Source organism: Morone saxatilis, unplaced genomic scaffold (genome assembly GCF_004916995.1).
Source record: "Morone saxatilis isolate NCDOM2014 unplaced genomic scaffold, NCSU_SB_2.0 Contig12, whole genome shotgun sequence".
In the NCBI taxonomy this organism is placed as follows: Eukaryota; Metazoa; Chordata; class Actinopteri; family Moronidae; genus Morone; species Morone saxatilis.
This window is the reverse complement of record NW_023339674.1, coordinates 18,054,679-18,077,849: the sequence shown is the minus strand read 5'-3', so window position 1 is coordinate 18,077,849 and position 23,171 is coordinate 18,054,679. Positions and strand designations below refer to the sequence as shown.

The 23,171-nt window shown below is 41.4% G+C and overlaps 2 protein-coding genes across 2 annotated transcripts in view; one reads left to right on the top strand and one right to left on the bottom strand.

Annotated features, from left to right (window-relative positions):
- Nucleotides 1-8,515, top strand: part of unc13a (unc-13 homolog A (C. elegans)) — a 44,319-nt gene extending 35,804 nt beyond the window's left edge. The window contains exons 40-42 of the mRNA XM_035653672.1: nt 3,924-4,016; nt 5,041-5,200; nt 5,295-8,515. Of these exons, the coding sequence (XP_035509565.1) occupies nt 3,924-4,016; nt 5,041-5,200; nt 5,295-5,583 (542 nt within the window). The 3' untranslated portion in view covers nt 5,584-8,515. The remainder of the gene's footprint in view (nt 1-3,923; nt 4,017-5,040; nt 5,201-5,294) is intronic.
- A 4-nt stretch (nt 8,516-8,519) lies between these two features.
- Nucleotides 8,520-23,167, bottom strand: si:dkey-110c1.10 (unconventional myosin-Vb). Its single transcript, XM_035652998.1, is given in 36 exon segments — nt 8,520-9,553; nt 9,637-9,717; nt 9,814-9,988; nt 10,580-10,877; nt 10,964-11,096; nt 11,333-11,422; nt 11,721-11,872; nt 12,747-12,872; nt 13,319-13,424; nt 14,089-14,203; nt 14,311-14,411; nt 14,556-14,765; nt 14,847-14,995; nt 15,085-15,178; nt 15,338-15,547; nt 15,660-15,899; nt 16,112-16,268; nt 16,643-16,963; nt 17,706-17,792; nt 17,899-17,996; nt 18,098-18,211; nt 18,311-18,394; nt 18,534-18,665; nt 18,847-18,987; nt 19,625-19,688; nt 19,690-19,704; nt 19,842-20,110; nt 20,193-20,305; nt 20,437-20,544; nt 20,671-20,752; nt 20,855-20,998; nt 21,094-21,250; nt 21,413-21,557; nt 21,944-22,112; nt 22,241-22,351; nt 23,024-23,167. Coding segments are annotated over 36 exon segments (4,980 nt in total). The 5' UTR covers nt 23,051-23,167; the 3' UTR covers nt 8,520-9,391.
- Nucleotides 23,168-23,171: the final 4 nt, after the last annotated feature.

The following is a 23,171-nucleotide window of genomic DNA, read 5'->3' as shown; positions in this document are numbered from 1 at the left end:
GTTTTTCTGCTCTGTAATTCTTAAATTCAACCTCTGCAAACCTCATATTTCTACGTGTTTCTCCTTTCTCTGTCTACTCCCGTCTGTGGGCCAGTGTTCGGCGGGAAGGGGGTGAGGTTCACCACTAGTGAGGATGTTTACCCAGACAAGGGTATGTGGCACTCAGGCTCAGGGCCTGAGACATCCAGGACCACCAGAAAGCCTCCAGACCAAAGCCCAACTCCCTCCACCCTCACTCTCCCCCCATGTGCATCCTCAAAACTTCCCTGCCTGCTCAAACTCATCCCAACAGACAAATGCAATGCACAGACTGAACATACTCCCTCTCTCTTTTTCTCTCTATCTCTGCATTTTTGCACACACACATGCCCACCACAACAATAAGAGCATAGATTTTATGCATTCATGCATGTAATCTACACACTGATGTCTGTACGGAACTGCACTGAATACATACGCCATGGACTGTATGTATGAGCAGACACTAAAAGCATGATGTGCTGACATCAGACAAAAAGAATAGAAATGCATTAACGTGTGGAGGAATCCTTATCCAGCATGATGTCACTGACAGAGGCCAGAGGGCCGAGCGAGCGTGTGTGCGTGTGTGTGTGTGTACATGGGCGAGAAGAAGACCGAGTGACTGAGCAAAACCAATGTGACTGAGTTAGACTGTCATTAAGGTTGCTGAAGCAGAAACATGAGCGTTGTCTGTCTCCAGCGAGGAAAACCAGAGAGGAAATCCTTTTCCCCGATGTTACCGCCCCTCCCACTGTGTTTGAAATGAGAGATGCTGATGAGGAGGACTAGGATTATTCTGAAGATGATGATGGCTGTTGGCTCTACTTTGTCTGGGAGGGCTCCCTGTCCTTGCCTGCTCTACCGTCACACAACCAAAGACAGAGATAGACATACGCACACAACTCGCCCCCACGTGCAGCATGGCCCTCCCTGCAGCAATGATGATAAAGGGTGCTCAACTCATCCCCTCACCACAGATTGAGCCAATCAGAAACAGTCCCTCAGGTCAGGTGGTCTGATTTCTGTCACTTTAGATTAGTATCAAAAGATCTGACTCTTGCTCACAAACATTCACACGGGATGATGCAGCTGTATGCATTCAGCTATTTTAGTTTGTGTATTGAATTCATTTGACGCTGCACCACTGACAGTCCCCTCAGATGGACAACAGTGGTATGTAAAATGGTTAAGGCTCCTAAGTATGAAAGCAAAGCACCTAATCGTGAAATTGAACACTACACTACTACTTTTAAATCCATCTGTCTGAATTTGTGTGGTCTGATTTGCCCTCTTTGAAATTTCCAGTAGGTTTTGCAATTTCATAAACCAGGTTGGGTTTTGGGTTCACAAATTCAGAAAGAAAACATTTCAGGGTTTTCAGTTGCATATATATTGCATACAAAGTTAGATTTTTTTTAGACCAGAAAATTATGAATTTAAGAAACTTGAATATAGTTTTTTGATGCTTAGACTTTATGTCTGACCCCTAAAAGAGTGTTTAAATCAAGTTTTTGAAATTGCAGAACTTACCTTCTGGACATTTAAATGGAATTCAGACCACACAAATTCAGAAATTTCAAACTAAAACATTTAATCACTTTAATGCACTCAAATGAAGTTGTCTGCACACATTTACATTTCACATTTAGGTATTCATTTGCTTATGAAATTTAAATTGTAATGCTTCCACAGTGGAGGTATATATAGAAAACAAAGTAGTGTGTCTTTAGCCTTCCCGCGAGCTGCTGGATGTCCTTGACTGTAACAGGGATGCAAATTAACTTCCTGCCAAGCAGATTTCACTGGATAGTTTTTCCAACCGTATTAGAGTAGATGATTAGAGCAAGATGACTGAACGAAGCTCAGTGGAATTTATTCTTATGAAGTCGACTGCGGTTGATGAATACCATTCTTACACACTGCAGGCTATGAGCTGCACTATTTGTAATTGAAATAACCATGGGTCATTTGTGAATATTCAGCAAGCTCTGGTGATGGCAGAATCGCAGTACAAGTTTAGAATAAATGTCTATTCTGGTGAAGATTTGCAATATGGTACTAAATTTGCACGTCTGATTGCTGTGTTGTACTGAAGAAGAAAAGCCTGTGTTTTCTTGGCAACATCTTCCTGCCTTCCAGCCAGCAAAGTTTCTTTCTCATCTTTTATGGATGTCCTCCACTGAGTAGACAAGGCCAGATGGATGACTGCTGCTCTCTTTGGTCCTGTTGGCAGCGAGACCAACAATCCCATAATGCTCCCTGGAGAGATGCAGAAAGCTGCATGCCAGGAACACTCTGCCGTCTAACTCCCACAGACACCTTGTTTAGTGGGCGGATGGTCGAAAACACACACGCAGGCTGCTGGTCGTCGCCACAAAGATACCGTTGACAGAGTGTAGACACTAATTAAAACATTGAAAATTAATGTCCATCTGTCACCGTATCCTTCTGGAGTTGTATGTGGATCTCAACCACTTGTTCACATGCAGCACAAAACCACACAGTGACACAGAGGAAAGATTTGTCCACCATCTCCCTCCCAGACAAGAGTTGGAGCCTAAGTGGTGCCATCACTTTCTTCTTCACCTCAAAATAATCTTACAGCCACAAGAACGGCACCACGGACCCTAAGACCTGAACTTGGGTCCAGATCCAGAGTTGAAATATCTTGGATTGGGGGATGGATCGACTTAAATATATTTGGTATTTGGGGTTTAAATGCAAAGAAACTTTTGACTTTAACCACTTGCTACTAGTTAGGTTAGAATATTACAAGTAAAATTTTAGTCTTGTAGTCGTATAAGAAAGAAACCTGAGGAAGATCAACAGAGGAGAGAACCTTCTTCCAGGATGTACAGACATGCAATATAGTCCTGTGTATGAATAGCAATAGTAAAACTACACTGCGGAGGAACATGATGACAATATTAGGTGATAAAGTAAAAACATACTTGAAAAATACGGATCTGGACTTGAACTTGAGTCTTCCAGACACACTTTATGTAGAAAGTTGGGTATCAGTCGTGCCATCCTTCATCGACAGATCTGAGAGGCTGAACTACTTCTCCCTCCGTTAGCTCCTTCCTCTTTCTCGTCTCTCCTCTTACCATGCTTGGGTAAAAATGTTTACCAAGGAATGGGTGTGTCCACCTGTCTCGATCCATCTGAGCATGTCCTGACCTGATCTATGTCGGGGGAACCACACTGTCAGTTTCTCCAGCTTCTCTCCTGTCTTCTTCTCTGCCTCTCACTAACCACCCTGCATCCTAACAGACACCTTGCGTCTATGAGTGGGCACAAATTACCGTCCTCACTAGATCCAAATTATTACCTCTCAGTTCGCTGAATCTGTACAAAGGCTATTCAGTCAGTGTCTAATGATAATGCAGAATGCCTTACTGAAGGAATTAATACAGCTATTTCAGGTCAGTACGAAACTATCCACTGGACTGGAGAGGTGTTTTGCCACTTAGTTCATCAGTAAATGTATTATAGTTATACTGCATTACATCGACTGGCAGTACTACCTATATTAAAGTGCTTATGCCCACTCATAGCAGCTTTGTCTGATTGTCCACTTCCAGACCACAACATATGCACAAGCAGACCACTATACCTTATTTTAAGTCCTCCTCTTACACAGTGATTAGTATAAAGAAATGTTTGCCTTGTCAATATTCTGTGTGATATCCAAAGGGTTATAGTCAAATCCATTTCAATGTGCCGTTTCTAAAATTGAAATGGAATTGGTCTGTAACCTTTCAAAATGAAGAGGAGGATTTGGAATAGAGGGCACAGTGGTTTGTGTCAGTGTTTGGTCTGTGATAGAAGCGCACAGAGTCCATGTTTCCAAATTTAACGGCACTAACAATGACCCCCTCGCCCTCTGTCTGTCCTGTCAGGCTCTGGGGTAGACGATGCTGTTGGAGAGGTGTCCATCCATGTGGAGATCTTCACTCACCCCAACACTGGAGAGCACAAGGTCACAGTGAAAGGTAAAGGAAAAGATTTTGTTTCTCTGGAAAAAGCTAGTATGATGATCTTGACTTGGATGCCAAACGATCTGTATGTTTGAAATGTAGCAAACAACCTGTTTACATACGTCAAATTAATGTAAACAAATAAACATCATTGAGATTGCTATTTTGAATTTTTTTGCTTGTTTAGCCAGAAACGTAGAATTCAGACAAACAGAAAATATTCTTCAACACAGAGCAAAAATATAAACCATCAAAATCACAAAGGCGAGAAATTCCAGCCTCAATCCAGCATGCGTGAGTCAGTTAAAATCTAATTTTGACAGAGCAAACACAATTCTGTAATGAGCCAAGAGCCTTTAATAAAAGCTAAAATAACCACACAGCTTTAAATAATTTTAGGAGCCGTTTCATGAAGAGAGAGCAGATGAACACATTCACTCATTCTTTTTTTAAGGACAGTTTAGTAGAAGAAATCCTGTGACTTCAACCAGTAATTTCAAACTACTTTGCTAAACATGCAAAAATATACCCTACCCCCCTCACATTTTATTGTTTTACATTGAATCAAGGTAAATTTGGTGTGGCTTTTTAACAATGATCAACAGAAAAAAAAAAGGTTTCACTCCCCTAAGTCATCACTGGAGCAGCCAGTCTAATGATTAGTTGAATGGATATTACATGTGTATTGTTGAAGTATACAGTCTATATAAGGGTATAAATGATCACTAAGACGTCCTGGAGATGGTCTAGCAAAGAAAAATAAATAAATAAATGAGTGAGAGCTTTAAAGTTAGTAGTAAATGTCATAATATGAGATAGGAATAACAGCCAGTGCCAAAGAAAAACTTTGTAATGAAATAAATTCCCAATTCTCCCCTTTCACTATCTTACCATGGAGCTGGATATGAGGCCTTAGGGACAGCCAGTATTTTCTTGTTCTGAATTTTCTCTTCACTCATACATTTTCTCCACATGAATCTCTCTCTCTCTCTCTCTTACCCACACCTCTCCACTCTCCTTCCTTTCATCTCTGTCTCAGTGGTGGCTGCCAATGACCTGAGGTGGCAGACGCAGGGAATATTCCGGCCATTTGTGGAGGTCTATATCATCGGCCCTCACCTCAGCGACAAGAAGAGGAAGTACGCCACCAAGTCGAAGAACAACAGCTGGGCTCCCAAATATAACGAAACCTTCACTTTGTGAGTAATAACGCTGATAGTGATTGGTTGTTTTTTCTTTTAAGGTTGTAGAAAATTACAATGAGCAAACTTGCCTGTCCTCTCCACACTGCAGCACACTGAGTAACGAGGTGGGCCCCGAGTGCTACGAGCTGCAGGTATGTGTAAAGGACTACTGCTTTGCGCGAGAGGACCGCACCGTGGGCATGGCCGTCCTGCAGCTGAAGGACATGGCCTCCAAAGGCAGCGTCGCCTGCTGGCTGCCGCTGGGTAAACGCATCCACATGGACGAGACGGGTCTCACTGTCCTCCGTATCCTCTCCCAACGCAACAACGACGACGTGGCCAAGGAGTTTGTCAAGCTCAAGTCTGACCAGCGCTCTGCAGAGGAGGGCCGCAGCTAAGAGACAAGACATATTTTTTTTTAAAACGACCCCTGTCTGAAGCTCAAATCAGACATCCTACTGCCCTGGTGTTTTCCCTGAGCCACTGCTAGCCACTGCCCTGATGATCCAGTGTTGTAAAAGCACAGATAAGACAACAGTCACCACACATCTAGTGCTGTAAATACATCTATTTCAGTGGGAAGGACACAGTGCTGAACAAGTCATCTCTCATTTTCTTCAAAAAAGCACCAATGTCTTTATTGTTGCAGATATTATTGTCCATCCTTTTGATGAACAGTATGTAGAGTTTAAACATTGAGCATCTATCTATTGTCCTCTATCCACAGAGGCGAGTCATGCCATACACACACACACACACACACACACACACACACGCTTCGTCTGACCGGTTAGGGTGAGAAATATCTTGTAGCCTTTAATACTTTGGCTTTATTTCTCACTTTTCTTTTCTGCCTTTTTACTTTACCCCCTCAACCTTTCCAGTTCCTCTCATCCCTTCCCTGGCCTGCACCCGCTCAGAGAAGGGGACCGCAAGTGCCAACAGATAATCACTGAAATATGCCAAGACGAGCCCTAAGCACAACAGGACCAACTGTCCAACTGACCCATTAACAACAACGCAACGGCTGCAAGGCCTCAAACATTCCAGATATTGGGTGGCGAACACATACTGGGAACAAAGCACTATTTAGTTATGATAATTTTTAATATTTATTTACTGCTTTCTTCCAAATTATATTTATATCTAAATATATATATATATATATCATAATATATATGAAGGAGATATGTAAAGTTATATACAGGATTATTCGATGGATGAAAGATTGTCCTTGTCCGTCTTTATGTCCGTCTACCCTGTAACAGAGCACACTGCCTGACACCCTCAATGCCTTCTGTCTTGTTGACCCTCGTACAGTTTGTCTGTTTCCTGTATAGTGACTGTATAGAGAGATTAATCTGATGAAGACGCGCCTTTAAGCACTGTGATTCATCAGACTACATGCGTGTGAGAGTGATCGTGTCCGAGTGTATAATTTGAGCATGTGTGGAGCTCATCACATGTAAGATGTTCTAATGTTGACCTCATGTAGCCGCCCGTGTTGCCTGTTACCTGCAAATGTAATCACAGGAAGCCATCACAAGCAAAGAACATCACACAGAGGGGGGTGTTCATTTAGATTTTGTAAGTGTATTTTACTTTGGGGAGGATGCGTCCTATATCTTATCTTTATTGTGTTACTGTAAACATTCCACAGACAGACCTATACTGGGTGTGTTAAGAGGTGCACGATGGAAGAAGAAAAACTGCCAAATCAAAACCTGCATGTAAGAGGATGAATAAAAACACCCCTGAGATCCTATTTTGCAAAAGCAACATCCTCCGAAGATAAATATCTACGTGGGTTACAAAACAACACACCCTGCACCCCAGGGAGAGCACAAATCTGTAATGATCAGCCACCCACAACCCCTAATGATCCAGCTGCAGAAGCTGTAACCCTGATCCCTGACACTGCAGATGTCAGACCTCTGCTAAAGGGCTGCAGAACCAGACCACACCAGGTCTGGTGCTGACATTTAAAAGAGGGCCTACAGTTTAGTAGAGATGTAGTGTGAAGATTTAGAAGCACAGGGGTCTTTAATGCACCCGTAATAACACATTTATACTTTCTATTGTTAGTTTTTTCAGTAATTGTTTATGGAATGACAGGAAGTACACATCAAGGCTTCAGTTACATTTCTTTCTTTAATGAAGAGTCAATTTCACATGAAACTAAATGTTTTTAATTGCCTTTTGAATTTTCCGGCATGTCTCTTAATTCAATTATTATGTTCATGAATGCCCTTTTCTTTTCTTTTTTTAAAAAAAAGGAAAATAATGTTAATCAGTTTATTTCTTTGAGAGGTGTGTATGTTTTTCTGAACTTAAAAGCATCCAGGTGAGGAAATGATTCCAAGTTTAATACTGACAGGGTGTTCTGCCTCTTTTTGCCTCAGTTGCCACTGGTGAGGGCCTCTACCCCCAAAGCACTTGATCGTAAATGAATAAGATAACAGACCCCCTCTCTTTTGAACAAGGTGTAAGAACTGAACTCTATGCATCTAATCTATAAAAATCTATGTAGATGAGCCGTTTTTTTGAAGCAGTCTTATAATGTTTACATTGTGGATTATTATTCTTATTATATCAGCACACGTGTTTGTCTGATATGTTGTACATGCTGTCTCTATCGTAATGGGCCAAATATCACAGCTGTAGTAGAGCTGATGAGAGACGGAAATTTTTTTGTGCAGCTTTTCAGCGCAGAGGAAAATAATCTGGAACAGAGAGATCAATTGTTGTTGATTGGCATTGTAAATAGCTCAGATGTAACAAACACACGTCAGACTATGTGAAGTGAAGTTTGCTGCTCTTTTGTAGACTTGAATTTTGTTCTGGGTGACCGGGCAGTTGGGAATTATGTGTGTGCTAGTGCCCAATCTGGATATGTAGCTATTATTGAAAGATATAGGAAGGCCATGTACACACTGGAGATAAATGACAAGCAATTTGCACAAATCTGATTATTTAATGGGCTTCATTAAGAAATAAATATACACAGCTAGCTTCTGCCTTTTACACTGGAATTATTCTGCTTTCATATAGACTATACAGTGGAAAAACTACCTATCTAATCGCTGGTGTGTACAAGGTCTTCTATTTATGGGACATCTGCACAGTATTTTAATAACTTTAAATAACAGGTACACAACTGTCACATAGCTGGAAATGCCACGAAAAAAAAATCTTTATTTATTGCTGTTGACAATGATATTTTAGTCGAGGGAATTCCTCCTCCTCCTACTCCTTCAGAGGCTCAGTTTGCGTGTTGGGGTATTGGACTGGCATGTGGAACAGGAATGCACACAGAAGTTAAGGACGAGGATAAATGTTAGAAGCACAATGAAAAGCACACAGACACAAAGTGGACAGACATGCATGATCTGTTCTGTCTAGCTGACCAGGCCACACAGACAGACAGCTGCACACTGCACAGCGACGCCAGTCCTGTACTTCCAGAAATGGTGCATGATAGGAACAATAAAACAAAAAGAAAAAAATGTATTGTGCCAGCACGCATAATTATTTGATGTTTTGATGCCAATTGTTGTCTCCTTAATTTTGATATTTCATTATTGTTTTCTATTTTTCAAATGTTTGTGAATATATAAATATGTATTACTGATGATGTGTAGTGGTACAAAGTACTCGCATGAGAATTTTTTTATACACGAGATGTTTCTAATTTTTTGGGTTTTTTTTATTCTGGTTGTTCTTATTGGGGGTTGAGGTTACTGGGACTGCAGTCTCATTGTGTTTCTGCTTCCAATAAAATATTTAAAAAAAATGTATTTCCTTCCTTATTTGTCTAACTGTACTGAGATATAGCTGCACCTTTGCTATTTCTTATTACATAACGGCCCAATTAAAAATTTTTAAAAACCTTTTTTTTAAAGAAATACTTCATATTCCTGCTCTGCATTAGCATTTGATTTGTGCCATTTTAAACTCACCAGTTAATTAACTGAGATGTAAATGTTTCACATAACCTCTGACCTTAAATAGTTCACAGACTAATCCACTGATAATTAACAGATTAATTAAACAAGTTAGTGCCTCCACTCAAAAATCTGAATGAAGTTCACAACACCTCCGGGAAGTGATTTAAATTTTAAAGGACTGAATTCAATAGGTTGGGAGTTAAATTTGCTAAACATTAATATATTTGCTCTAAAGAGGCCCAACTGCACATCCTGTGTTTTAGGCTCTGCGCAGGAAGGAGATCTTCAGGGAGTCTGGGATGACTAACTGCTCAGCATGGAGGATTGGGGGAGGCAAGTAGGGAAATGTGACAGGGAACACCCGCCTGACATCCATCAGGAGCTGTGGAGGCTGACCGCCAGAATGGCCTTTGAGAAGCCCCTAGAAGAGACAAAATACCGCCCACATGAGACACACTAATTTAAACTGATAAACACATAAACCCTTGCAGCTGCAGACTGTACCTGGACAGTACGGATGAAATTCAGTGTGACTCTTTCATCAAGGTCACTGTTGGGAGTGTAGAGGGTCAGAATCTTCACAATCTGTTCAACAAAACAGACACCAGCAGGCAGTTAAATACTGTAAGTGCACAACAGTTCTTTCTCTCTTTAAGCAGATGGAGATTGACAAAGAGGCACCTGCTGGCTGGACAGGGCAGTGCAGGTCTGAACAAGGGCCTGTGCGTCCGCCTCCGACTTTTTCCCTGCCTGCAGCAGCTGAACTGCCTGGATGAGGGGTTCCAGTGTGGCCACAGCGCCCCCTGCCTGCAGACCTCGGCTCCGCAGCCACTCTTCCAATAGACTCACATTATAGCTTAATGACAAGAAAACGACAGGCTGATTAATAAATAATCTGTTTACACATGTAATAATATGAACATAGGCACACTGTAATGCAATATATGCATTAGCTTTGCAATAAAATATTACTTTATAATTGCAAATAGTCAATATTGATACTGTTCCAGGGAGGCATTGATGGTATAACTGTGGTAATGTTTAGTAAGTTTAGTTTGTGGTTTATTATATTATTATACAGTCAGGTATGGATCTGATATGTTCTCCTAATGTAAAATGAGCTGAACATCATAACAGAAAACTACTTCTTAATTACATTAAATTAAAAATTAAGTTAAATAAAAATGTAATTAAAGTACTGTACATGAAGAAAAGAAAGTTAAATGGAAAATTAATTATAAATTAATTTCAATCAAATTCCACCAAATAAATTGAATTAAAATAATTCAACTCAATCTAAATAACTTACATTAAATTGAATTAGAATAAATCAGAATTAATTAGAATTAATGTCATTAAATTTAAAAATGACATTAATTCCTAATTTAAAGTTGCACACGTGATAAACATTTTCTTGTATATGTAGATTATTTGTGCATATTTCTACCGTATTTGCATGCCACGACTCCAGCAGCACATGTCTTTCCTCAGCAGCAGGCTGTTGAAAGCGGAGGCAGAGATGAGGTAGGTGAGCTGGTGGAAGGCCTGTTCCATCTGTGTCGGGGGCAGAGCCTGATGGGACAAAGCAGTGTGCAGGGCTCCCAGCTCCCTCAGCACCAACGCCATAGTGGGAGCGTCACCTCCTACGGTCCTGGGGTCCGAGCCTGCTCGCTTTCTGGACGTTCCCAACTTTACTGCAGAGCCAGACAGACCTGGGATGGTCTCGCTCTCCAACAGAGCAGGGACTGAGGGAGAGAGTGAGCAAGGAGGTTAAATAAGGGCAGCAATGGAGTGGGCAGCATTACCAGCATCGTTTTCATTATAGTGATACCTATTATGTTTTGTAGACGTTTTTCAGTGATGGAGAGGAGCTGTTGATAGGCCTGGATACAGAGGTTACTCAGGACACGGATCAAGGCACTCAGATCCGTGGTCAGTGGAACCAGTTTGTCCGAGTCAAGGGTCTTAAAAGTAATCAATCCAGTCATACATTCACATAGTAAAATGTATTGAGATTCTTTCAGTATGTCAGTAATCAATGATGCTCTTAAATGTTACACACTGGACCTTTAATTCTATTAGTCAGAGACTGTGTACAAGAAAAAATCTTGAAGGGTGGTGAATTTTAGCACTGTGGTTTGTAGGGACAAAGATGATCTTGGTCAGTAAAATGTAAATAACAAATACATGTCCCTCCTACCTGTTTTGGGGAGTGCTGGATCAAAAGATCATGCAACAGATAAGCGTTTTTCAGCCACAGAGCTGTCATATCCACATCGTTACTGTGTTTCTGCAGGGACAGATGAGATGAAATGTGATCAAATCAAATACATATCTCAGTGCTATTATGTTGTATATGTGTGTGTGAGAGGTATATAGCCTCTGTTGTGGATTACTTTCTCCTTAGAGGCCAGATTGTTGGGGTTGGACACACACATAGGACAAAACAATCACATGAAAGTGTTTCAAAGTCACAGTTGTCGATGATTCTCTGACCTAACTGACCTACCCGACACGAGGTGAGATCTGCCCTTACGTATGAAACCTCAACCATATGGTGCACCGAGCAGATTCAGAACTCAGGTTACCTTCAGAGCCGCCTTCATAGCTGTGACAGCAGCGCTACAGAGTGAGCGAGCGTGAGTTTGGTCTCCGCTGCAGTCGGCGTGACGAACACACAGGAAGAGCACGCTGGCAGGCAGACCAGGAGGCAGAGACAGGGCGCTGTCAACACGGATGTCTGGACAATAGACAGAGAGAGCAGCAATGGCAGAGAGAACAAGGCCAGGTCACATTCGTCAGCTATATAAGTAACAGTTACAGTAAAAGTTTGTTCTTCTCACATCATGCTACATATATAGAGGGTACACTACAAAACTGTGGTCACCCCATATAAAGGTTTCTAAAGCATTTAAAGAATCCTCTTACAGCCCATGTAGGAGACCGCTGTGTTATTCCAGTTGCAACTTTAAGGAGTAACTACAATGACGTATTCCCCCGTACAAGCCTCTCTACTGTGAGGATTTGCTTTTGTGTTTCTTATGTGATAGTGAATCAATAATTTTAGGGTTTTGCAACTTAGGCTTGAGGAATGTCAGGGTTTTTTTACCACTATCCTACATTTTTTATACCAAATGATCAACTAACAACCAAGAAAATAATTGGCAGATTAATTGACGATAAAACAAAATGTAAGGCCTAGAGAGGTTTCCATTTAAATATACTGTATGTCAAATGTCTTTTTCATTTCTGCTTGTACCTAACCACTGAATAAAAACTAAGAAACTAACCTACTAAACGTACATATTTGTAAGGAGTAAGTATGCAAGTTTCTACTATGGCTTTGACCTATATAGATGCACTTTATGCATTAAAACTTGAATATAGGGTTTGTTAATGTTCACTGTTTATGTGGTTTGTTACTGTTGCTCTAAAGGGGCAAACTGTGTGGTTTCACAACAGTCACAACCACAAACACAATATAATTGAAACAATATAAAAATATGTTCCAGTGTAAAATGTTCTTTTCCTCAACACTTTGGATATGCCATACCCCTGGGGATTATACAACAAGGCAGATGAAGATGAGTAGGGCAGACAGGGGTCGAGCTCACCTGTGATGAGGTTCTTGATGAGTTTGGTTTCATCTCTCTTCCTACATTCCAGTAAACCAGTCACTGTTGCTGGCTTCGGTCGGGATGGACAGGAGGAGGTCTCTGGGGTAAAAGCTGATGGGAGAACTAGAAAGAGGAAACATCAAATCATCAACACAAACTACTGAAAAACTGAAGACTACAGAGATGTAAGAGACAATATAACTGGAGGGTTGATCTGGTCTTAAATGACCTTCATCAGGTCATTTATGTAAACTTTTGATCTAATGAGGATATTTCTCTAATGATAATGTTTACTTATCTGTTCTCAAGTACATTTTAACATCATAATTTCAGGAGCAATATGAGTTAATGATTCAAACATAGCGACATACTGTGATGTCAAGTCAAAACTATATATATTCGTAAAAGTTGTATTTTCAGTGATAAAGAAAAACAGTGAGACCACCAAACATTTAATTCTGAAAGTTAATAGTAAACAACAAATACAATGACCTAGAAGACTTTCACATATGATGACAACAGCAATAGACCTGTACGGTGCCTTCACAGGTGATCTGATGAGATCTTACCTTGTGTCAGGAGACGTCTGAGTGAGACCGTGTTTTTAAGCTCTTTCAGCTCTCTCCTTAGTCTGACACACTCTTGCTCTCTGGCTTCTAGTAGTTCCTGCAGTTCCTTCACACACAAACACACGCTCTCAACCAAACTGACTTTCAGTAGAAACTGTAGAAAAAAGCTTAAAGATCCCCTCCGGATGTGTATTAGGATGTATAATAATGTGTGTCCACAAAAAAGTATAATTTTTCAAATTAACACACTCTAATCCTTCTACCGCATTAAGATTTACAGAATCTTGCATAGAAAGTTGCATATTATTTATAGGATATATAGAACTGACTTCCATACTATTTGTCATGCTCATAGTTAAAATCACTTGAATATGAAAAGGTCCTTCTAGTGTCAGACTCTGCACATACATCATTCTGCACAGTGAAACTCAAACACGCAACTGTAGGAACAAGAATAATAATATTGTTATTATTATATTATTTATAGTGGAGCGGGACTTTAAGTAAACTAAATTACAAGCCACCAGAATCTACTGGCTCTTACTTTACAGACAATAGAGTGATTATGTCAGAGAAAAATGGTGAGTGAGGAGTAAAGTGGTAGAAAGGAATTTTTAGAAAGATGGGAGCTATTAAGGTCAGGGGAAGAAAACCTGCCGCATCAAAACATGTCCAAATGTTGAAACACACTCCATTAGGATTCAGCTAGACGTTTTTCTTTCAACAGTATCCTTCATGCACCAGAGATGACTGCCTTAATAAGACAATACCTGTCGCCGTTCAGTAGAGGAAGAACCAGAGATCGCCTGACTAAGCTGCCACCTCAGAGCCTCCAGCTCCTCCTCTCGCTGACTGCGCTGGCCACGCAGCTGACTCTCCAGAAACCTGACAAAGCAGGATTTATCCACCAAATATAAATCATAGCCTACAATTGAAGGGGAAGCAAGTTGATACACTAATAGGAATGAAGGAGTGAGTAGTGACAGACTGACTTGTTGGCCACTCGTACAGCATCATAAGCATGTGCCAGGTCCTCCCCTTTCATCTTCACTGCTGGGTCTTTGGCCACGTCCATCTTCTCCATCAACTGGTCCTGTCAAAGCAAAAATGAACACATTGTGACATTTTATTGTGGGACCTGAGATTATGTTTCAAATTGAGAAGCACCAAGGCACTCATTTATCATCTGGGACATTACTCTTTGAGATTTGTTTTTCCCTCTCCTACATTCTCGTACCATTGGTGTTTCAGAGCTCCACACTGAGGTTTTCCTCTCAAAGGAGGGAGATGTCACGCTAACCCTGCGGACCTCCTCTGGGGAAGGAAAGGCAGATGGGAGGGGTGACAAGGAGAGTGGGGTTAGGGAGTGGGGTGACAGCAGAGTGGGTGAGGGAGGCTCCAAGCTCAGACTCTGGGTGGAGTCCGTCCTTCTGTGGCCTTTGGTGCGCTGTGAGGAGAAACCAAGATCAAGTTTAAAAATTGTCTTTTTGTCAGAGTATTGAAGTGTGTCTGTAGGAAGGTTATGAACCTCAGTGAGCAGACTCATCTCCCTGAGGTTGTCATATCTCTGCTCCAGTCTGGTGAACTCTCTCAGGAGGCCTTGATACTTTCTTCTCTCCTCATCCAGCTCTGCCCTCAGAGCTGCACTCGCCTGAGACACAGCCTGATGCACATGCTCTGCACACACACAAAGTAAAATAAAAACATGAAAAACACAGAGAGAAAGAAGACTAAAGGTGTACTTATGAGGTAAGTGTGAACAATACCTTCTTGTGCTTTTTCTTGTTCAAGCAAGCGAGCAGAGAGATCCTCTCTCTCCTTGCAAAAATTGTCCTTTTCTCTCTGCAGGGCTTGCAACTCCTTAAAAATGAGTGAGAATGAGAATAAACACTTAAAGTCCTGATAATTAGAATGAACTAAGATTGTCAAGGAAAAGAAAATGTTCACTTCACTCCTAATAATGACACCATCACCAGCTTTCTGAAATGTGTCAGGTTATTCTTGGGTTGGTAGACCTACTTGTGTGAGTTGAAGGATATCCTGGGCAGCCTTCTCTTCAGCTCTCCTTCTTTCCTCCACCTCTTTGTCGCTGATGACGGGGCAGGGTTGAGGCTTCTCTTGTTTCTGGCTCTCTAGTTTCTGTATTGTCGCCCTCAAAGCCTCCAGCTCGGCACCGGTGGCCTCACGCTCTGCATGCAGGGTCTCTCTTAAAGCTGCACTTTTCCTGGCCTGGACACATGCAAATGCAACTTTATCATGTGAATATAGAAAGCAATGTCCTCTTGACACAGACACTTTAGAGCTTACAAGGTTTATATCACGGAATCAAACCTTCACCCACCTCCTGGTCTGCTCTTAGCTGTAGCTGCATCAGTTTGACTTCCATGCCCTTGTTGAGCTCTCTGTACCTCTCCACTGAGCGGGCCTCTGTCTTTAGTTTCAGTAGTGCTCTCCTGGCAGCCCTGCGGCGCACACAGCACTGGATGTACACCACCGCCGCACGCACCCGCCTGTACGCCTGCCTCGCCAACCACCCACGCACTCTCGCCTGAAGCAACACAGCAGCCCGCTCCGCCACCAACTGAGGAGGGAGACAAAGGTTTCATAAATTCAGGTTGTTGTCCATTTAACTTAACCTAACTAACTAGTATTCACAATTAACTTCTCTGATCAGATCAAAACTTCAAAGAAAGAGTGACAAGAAAACTAATCAAAATGGGAAGGTGGACGTTGTTTTTTAAAGATCTACTCAAGCAACTAATGAGGTGGTTAAGGGTGTAATTAAATGCTGACCAGTCTGTATCTGCGGCGCTCCAGTGTGCCCCTGGTAAAGGCCTGGATGATGATGGTGGCTTGTCGGATCATGAGGAATAACTGTCTGACCACCACCATGCGGTAGGTCTTCTGGATTACTAAAGCAGCCTTGGTGTAACGCAGGGTCAGAGCTAACCTGCAGCCATAATAAAAAAGGGGAAATGTAAGTGCAGAAAATGTCATTTTGGATCAGACCTGGCGCTATTTTTCTAGTTTCAACAGATTATTGTGCAGCATATGACCTGGCTCAACCTGGCTTCATTAGCTATACTAAACAAACCATTCATATCTTTTTATATAAATATATACATATATATGTACTTATATACTATATAATCATAGTTTCCTGCTATCACCAAACATCAGTATGAGACACATCAACTACAGGTAATTTTTTCTAATAGTCTGTCACTTTCCTTTTCAGAAATAAAATGTGCCAAAGAGGCTATACTGTAAAAGAAAGTAATACCTGATTAAATATATTGTATGTATCTATCTTTCTCTCCTCACCGTCTGGCCAGAGCTCCTCTGCAGTATCTCTGTATGGTGACAGTTGCCCAGCAGATCCTGGTGTATCTAATCCGTGCCAGCCATCCTCTGACCCGGCCCTGGATGATCACAGCAGCAACACGCAGCCTCTCAGCTCTCAGCCTCTCCAGAAGAGCCACCTGACCGGCCCGGAAAAATACTTTGGTCTTTCCAAAGCAGTACTGGTCTGGGTCTGGAATGAGCTCAGGCAGGGTCTGTCTGCACGACGCCTGGGCCTGTTCCTGGTTCTGAGAACCTCGAAGCAGAAGGCGGTACCTGTTGAAGAACTCCTCGTACGTCCATCTGGAAACAAAGATTTTGAACAGAAAACAGCTTAATAGGTCTGTTGAGACGGTTGATCATTTCTTTTTGGTTCTTTCTTCTATTCCACTTAATTTCACATAATTAATAACTAGCAAATGCAATGCACTACAGTGAAAATTAATCAAATATAAAGCATTAATCAAGAGACATATGTTGCATTACTGAACATTTATACTACTTTATGCTTTCATCATTTTGTAGCACTGTTGTGGTATACATCAGGGATTGTTGTGATGCGAGTCCTCCTGAGTTTGTTCATTGTTTGTACTGTAGGTTCAGGGGCTGACTCTCAAATAGTGGAAACTGGAAACTTTGACCAAAATAAATAAATAATAATAAAGAAAATAAATAAAGACAAAATCAAATTATCATATCTACTGCACAGGTTTGATGTATTTTATGTAAATTAATTGCTATACCATATTCCCAAAAATGTAAAGAAATACTACATAAAAGGTAAGAAAAATACCTTATTTCATACAAGGTACACATAATTTGTAGTTAATGGTCTATAAACCAAAAATAGATGCAGTTACCAAAACCCCTGATATAGTCTAGTCCTTTAAGATTAAACCCAACTGTGGTCCATGTATCTTCTTTAATCCATGACTTTCACCTGCTGAAATCCTCTTTAAGTGTCTTTATACAAGTTTCTAATAGTTATCATACTGTGTGAGAGCTTTACAGAGAGCAAGATGAATGTCCAGGAAGTGCTCAGTACCTGGATGGATAACCTGCAGCACTGATGCGAATTGTCTCCAGCACCCCACAGGCTCGCAACTGCTGGACTGTCCTCCTAGGGTCAAACCTAACAAAGCAAGGCTGTTAGCTTGCTTGGTGCGAACACCAGTTTAAGTGACAATACAAAATCAAATGCATAAACTTTTAATTTTGTGAAGACAAGCCAAACATACAAAAAAGGTTCTTTGAGGTCGTTGGGTTTAATACAGCGGACATAGTGAGGAGTGGTGCTGTTGAGAGTGTCCATTAGCATCTGTAAGGACTGACGGAACTGACAGGCACCAAAACAAAGCACAATGAACACAAAACATAAAGTGTTATGGGCAAATTCTCTACTCAATCCACAAAAAGGATGCAGTCATAGCTGTTCACCTGGAAGCCCACTGTCAATTTATGTTCTCTGGCTCTTTTCCCTGAGCGAACACTTCCATTAGCCACAGAGGACACATTTCCCTGCTGCTGGAACAACTCAGCCACCAGCTCAGACTGACACCCACACAAACACACACAGACACAAGTTAGTCATCCTCAGGCCACATAGAAATTAAAGGAACTTTTGACATTTAATACGTAATACGTGTGTACCTGACTTGCTTTCAGAATGTTAATGAGCTCCTCAAAGACAGTATCTCGATTCTTGTCTAAAAAGCCATCACATTCATATTGCACCTGACGAAAAAGGAAAAAACTGTTAATATAAATATTCATAAAGTCTGGTTATTGAGGCTTCTCCCTGGAGAACTAAATTACAGGTCGAAAACAGATTCTGTCCAGTTTTCCAAGAATCAGCGCAACCTTCATCACTCACCATGTCAGCAAAGTGCAGGATGATGAAGGCGCTGTTGGACATGCGAGGTTTCCGGAAGTGTGGGTGGGGCTTGCTGGTCAGGTGCTGGTCGTATAGCTTCCGCACCCAGCTCTCATCTGAACCTTTGGGCATCTGATTATCACACAGACTAGAACTAAACACATATATCACTAAAGCCAACAAGTTAAAAAAGAACAAAAAATCCGCTGTTTAAAATAATCGCTAAGATTTTTACATTTAACTTAGTGCACATGCAAAGATTAAGCTGAATGCATTGTAAAAAAGGAGGTCAGAGGGGGACAGCGTGACTGACCCTGCACTCCTCATCTAAAAGATCAAACAGGCCCAGTTGTCCCTCTATGAGATTGATGCACTGCTGATTGTCACTGAACTCGATCCTGCTCCAGGCCAGCTCTTCCCGGACGTACTCCTCCTGCTCCAAGTGGAACACGTGCTGCAGGCAAACACAAAATAATCATATAAAATCTGAAGCTTGAGACAAAATAAAATCAATTGCAATGACTCTAAACAGAAGATTCAAGGAGAAGGTGAATGAGTGGACCACGCTGAGGATAGAAACTGCTTGGAATAATCAACACAGTGAGGGCAGCTTGGCCACAGAGAACAGATCATCCCACTAGGGGGACAGTCTGTGCTTGTTTCCTTCACAGCAAACAGGCCAAGACAGAGCAGTACTTCCTCCTCTATTTTTTATCCATTATTCAATCATTTCTATTATGATCAAATTTTGTAACTCTTGCTGCTCTCCTGCTCTCAGGACTGGATTAGACTTCATGTTCCTCAGGTCAAATTCAAAGTGCTTGTGGAATAACCTACAATGCACTTGACACATTGATTTCCTTATAACATTGGGAGATTTTAGAAATACACATAATAATCTTTAATCCATAATTGCTATAATTAGGATTTTGTTAAACTAATGTTGATGTTTGTGCCCTGATTGCCTGTCTAATGTAGTCTCAGCATCATAGACAATGTATCCCAAAATGTATGTAAACAGAGATTGAATGAATGAATGAAAACTATAAGGAAGATAAACCTTAATTAACATAGCCTGCCACAAAACTTACCCTGTTGAATTGCTGTTGCAGTTTTTCATTTGCATAGTTTATACAGAACTGCTCAAAACTGTTCGTCGAAGGTCTCAAACCTGATACCCGAGAGAGAAGATGTCAGAATTAACTTTGCCAATAACACACTTCAGACCATTTATCATATCTGGTGCAATTAAACAAACTTTACCACAAAGAACTACTTGTATCCAGTGTCACAAAGCTTATCGCTCACCCATAGATGTCTAGCACCCCTATAAAGGATTTGCTCTGTCGCCCCTGGGTGCGCAAAGCAGAGTTGAGCCTCTGGACAGTCCATGTAAACAGCTGGCCATATATGTGTTTGGCCAGTGCGTCTCTGGCTTCTACAGCCTGCTGACCAGACATGGGTTTGACCAGCATCTCTCCTCCTACAGCCAGTCTGCGTTGACACAGCCAATGGGCCATCTGAGGACCTTCCACACCTAACAGTTTGGAGAAAACAGCCAGAGAGCGGTCGTCTGCCTGAGGAAAAACAACATGTGTTTATAGAAGAACTAAAGCACTCTGGGGGAGAGGAGACACAGAGTAGAAATACATTTCTTACATCAATATAACTCCGGTCAGAACTTCTCCCACTGGCTTGGATGTTGACATTTCCCAGGTGCAGAACAGCAGCGAGGATCCTGAAGAGCTCCATCTGTTGGTCAGGCTGCACACCTGCAATTTTAACAAATGCAACCAATATTTTGTTATATCTTCATAAGCAAGGATGTGATTCAGTTGTATAGAAATCTACACGAGTCTGAACAGTTTGTATGTGTGTGTGTGTGTGAATGCAACTACTCTACCCAGAATGGTGAAAGCATTGCGAGTACGCTCCAGGTCCGACAAATCATCAGTACCAGGAATCTGCATCTCTCCTCCCTGGCTGGTGTAGCGGAAACGCTCAGGTCCATCTGAAATCCACAAAGAACAGTCAGACTGCATGCAAAATGGACATTACAATATACATATATTTGTTATGGACACAGTGAAGGGAAAAGAAGTGTTGACATATTATTATTTTGAGAACGAAAACTCACCCAGTTTCAAGGATCTCATTTCAGGCAGCTCTCTGGAAGCACACAGCTGGTAGAAGATATGGTAGTTCCTCTCTGCTGATGCCTGACATAAACATAAACATGTAGAGACAACTCACTCTGGAAAAATGAAAGATTCTTGTGTAGAAAAAAAGTTTTTTATCATCATTCTGGCTAAAGAGCTTACTTGAAAGACAACCCTTGACTTCTCCAGGAGATATGTCCTCATGTTTGCCGCAATGATGTCGCCTTTTCTGCCAAAGCCAATCTCAATGTACTTCCCAAAACGACTGCTGTTGTCATTTCGAGTGGTTTTAGCATTCCCAATAGACTGTAGACAAAAGTATGTGTTGTTTGTATCTATAAACCATAATTGACAGGAAGATCCTTATTCCTAAATAACCAATGTGTTCAACCATCCTTTACCTCCATTATTGGGTTGGAGGCCAGGACCCTTTCCTCCACGCTGGTCTGCTGTGCTGCTCCTCCAACCACAGCAAAGTATCGCATGGTAAACTTGGCTGAGACCGTTTTCCCTGAGCCAGACTCTCCACTGATGATGATAGACTGGTTTTTCTCCTCCCTGTACACACAGATAGCATGACTATCAAATCCTACATCAGTGTTGTTGCAGGTCCAAAGTATGAGCAAAAGAGAGAGTATAGGAAATATTTTAAATGATGTACAGTTTGAAAGGTCAGCAAACACTTGGTCATGATGTGACCTTTAGCCTTTGACCTCTGACCTGGTCATGGTGCGGTAGGCTTCCTCGGCCACAGAGAAGATGTGAGGCTCCATGTCGGCCATGTCCTGACCGCTGTAAGCATCAATTACCTCCTCTCCATATATGGGGAGCTGGTCATAGGGGTTGATGGCCACTAACACAATACCTGGAGGGAAAGGAAAAGAAAGTGTCACCAGAGTGTGGATATTGAAGGCACTTAGCTTTCATAAGAAAGATCTAATAAATGTCATGACAATTCATGACAAAACCACACAAAAATGTTAAAAGAGACAGAGTAAAAGAAAAAAACACATTCAACAAACACGTAATTACGTCTTATGACAGTCAAATTGTATTACAACTGGCAGTGAGGGAGTTGCCTCCCTCGCTCAACCTTTGACCTACTGTAATATAGTTGACATTATGAGCTACAGTCATCAGACAGAAGCACACAGGAGCTGCCTGTTGCTGGCATGAATCTCAATGACCTCGTGCTGTCACACTTTTAGTTGGACAATCATCCCAGTCTGCTTTCGCCCATTGGGGGCTCACCACAGTATGTGTAGATGCTGCTGTAGTCCAGGAATCGAACCCTGAGGTTGTGCAAGACAGCAGGTTCATGGAGGAAGCTGAGGGCTGTCAGATCATTTTCCCCCTCAAGGATGTCGGGGTTCCCCAGCGGTGGGAGATCAGAGGGGGATGCCACTGGGTAATTGACCTCCTACAAATGGTGAAGAAAGTTAGGAGTCCTTGTCGGAAAGTTAAAGTGATAGAGGACACTAGAGTTTAGCATGATGCTGTTTTTTGAGGACTATGATGATGATCATATAATGGTACAGTGTGTCTAACCTTTCCATTAGAGAGCTGTAGAAGTATATGTTTCTCTCCAAGACTGTAGTCCTGGAGGAGTAGAGCTGACACCCAAACTGCATCTGGGTCAGGAATCCACACATTTGCTCCCTAGCAAAGGAACAGACAGTTTGTGAAACTGTAAAAATCCTGATTAAATAATAAAGAGCAAAAGTGATCCTGCAGCTTGAACACAGTCTGCATGTATTTGGAGTTCAGGTAAATTTTCATGACATATTGCATTTTCTCTAACTTGTAACACGACCCTGCCCCACCCAGACAAGATTTGTCACCCATCAGCATAAAAGGCTCCTAAACAGTGTTAAAAATTAACACTGGTCATCCTACTCTAAATTGCTTGCATGGATTAGCCATTATCCGCTTCTAACATATCTAATTTTCTTATTAATTTGTCCATTTTACAAACTAAAGCAAAACAAAGTTTACGGAAATAAGGATAGAAAATGACATATTTTTGCAGATTTTATCACAACACATTTATCCTTATGTGCAACCTATTCAAGAATCAATCAGTACAGATATGAGCACTAAAACAAATGAAAAGCTACATAACTGGGGAAAGCTGACGAGCACATACCAGATATGTCATACAAACCCAATAATGCTCACATCATTAGCAATATTTTTTTTTCCTTTTTTTCTTTTATATCTAAACCATTACTCTTCTTTAAAAAGGACCCATAAACGTTAGGCCCTGAGCAGAGAACGATAAAGGGAACATCACTTTGTAAAACGCAAAACAACAACTTCAGTCAGTCTTACCTTGCTGTATAACTCCAATGAAGCCATCTTAACTACTTTAAAGCCTTCGGAAAAACATATTTAAACTATCCAAGGGGGTTAGATTACAGGAACATTCTGTATCCTCCACACTTTTACATGAGAGCCACTTTGTGTCCTGGTGACAGTA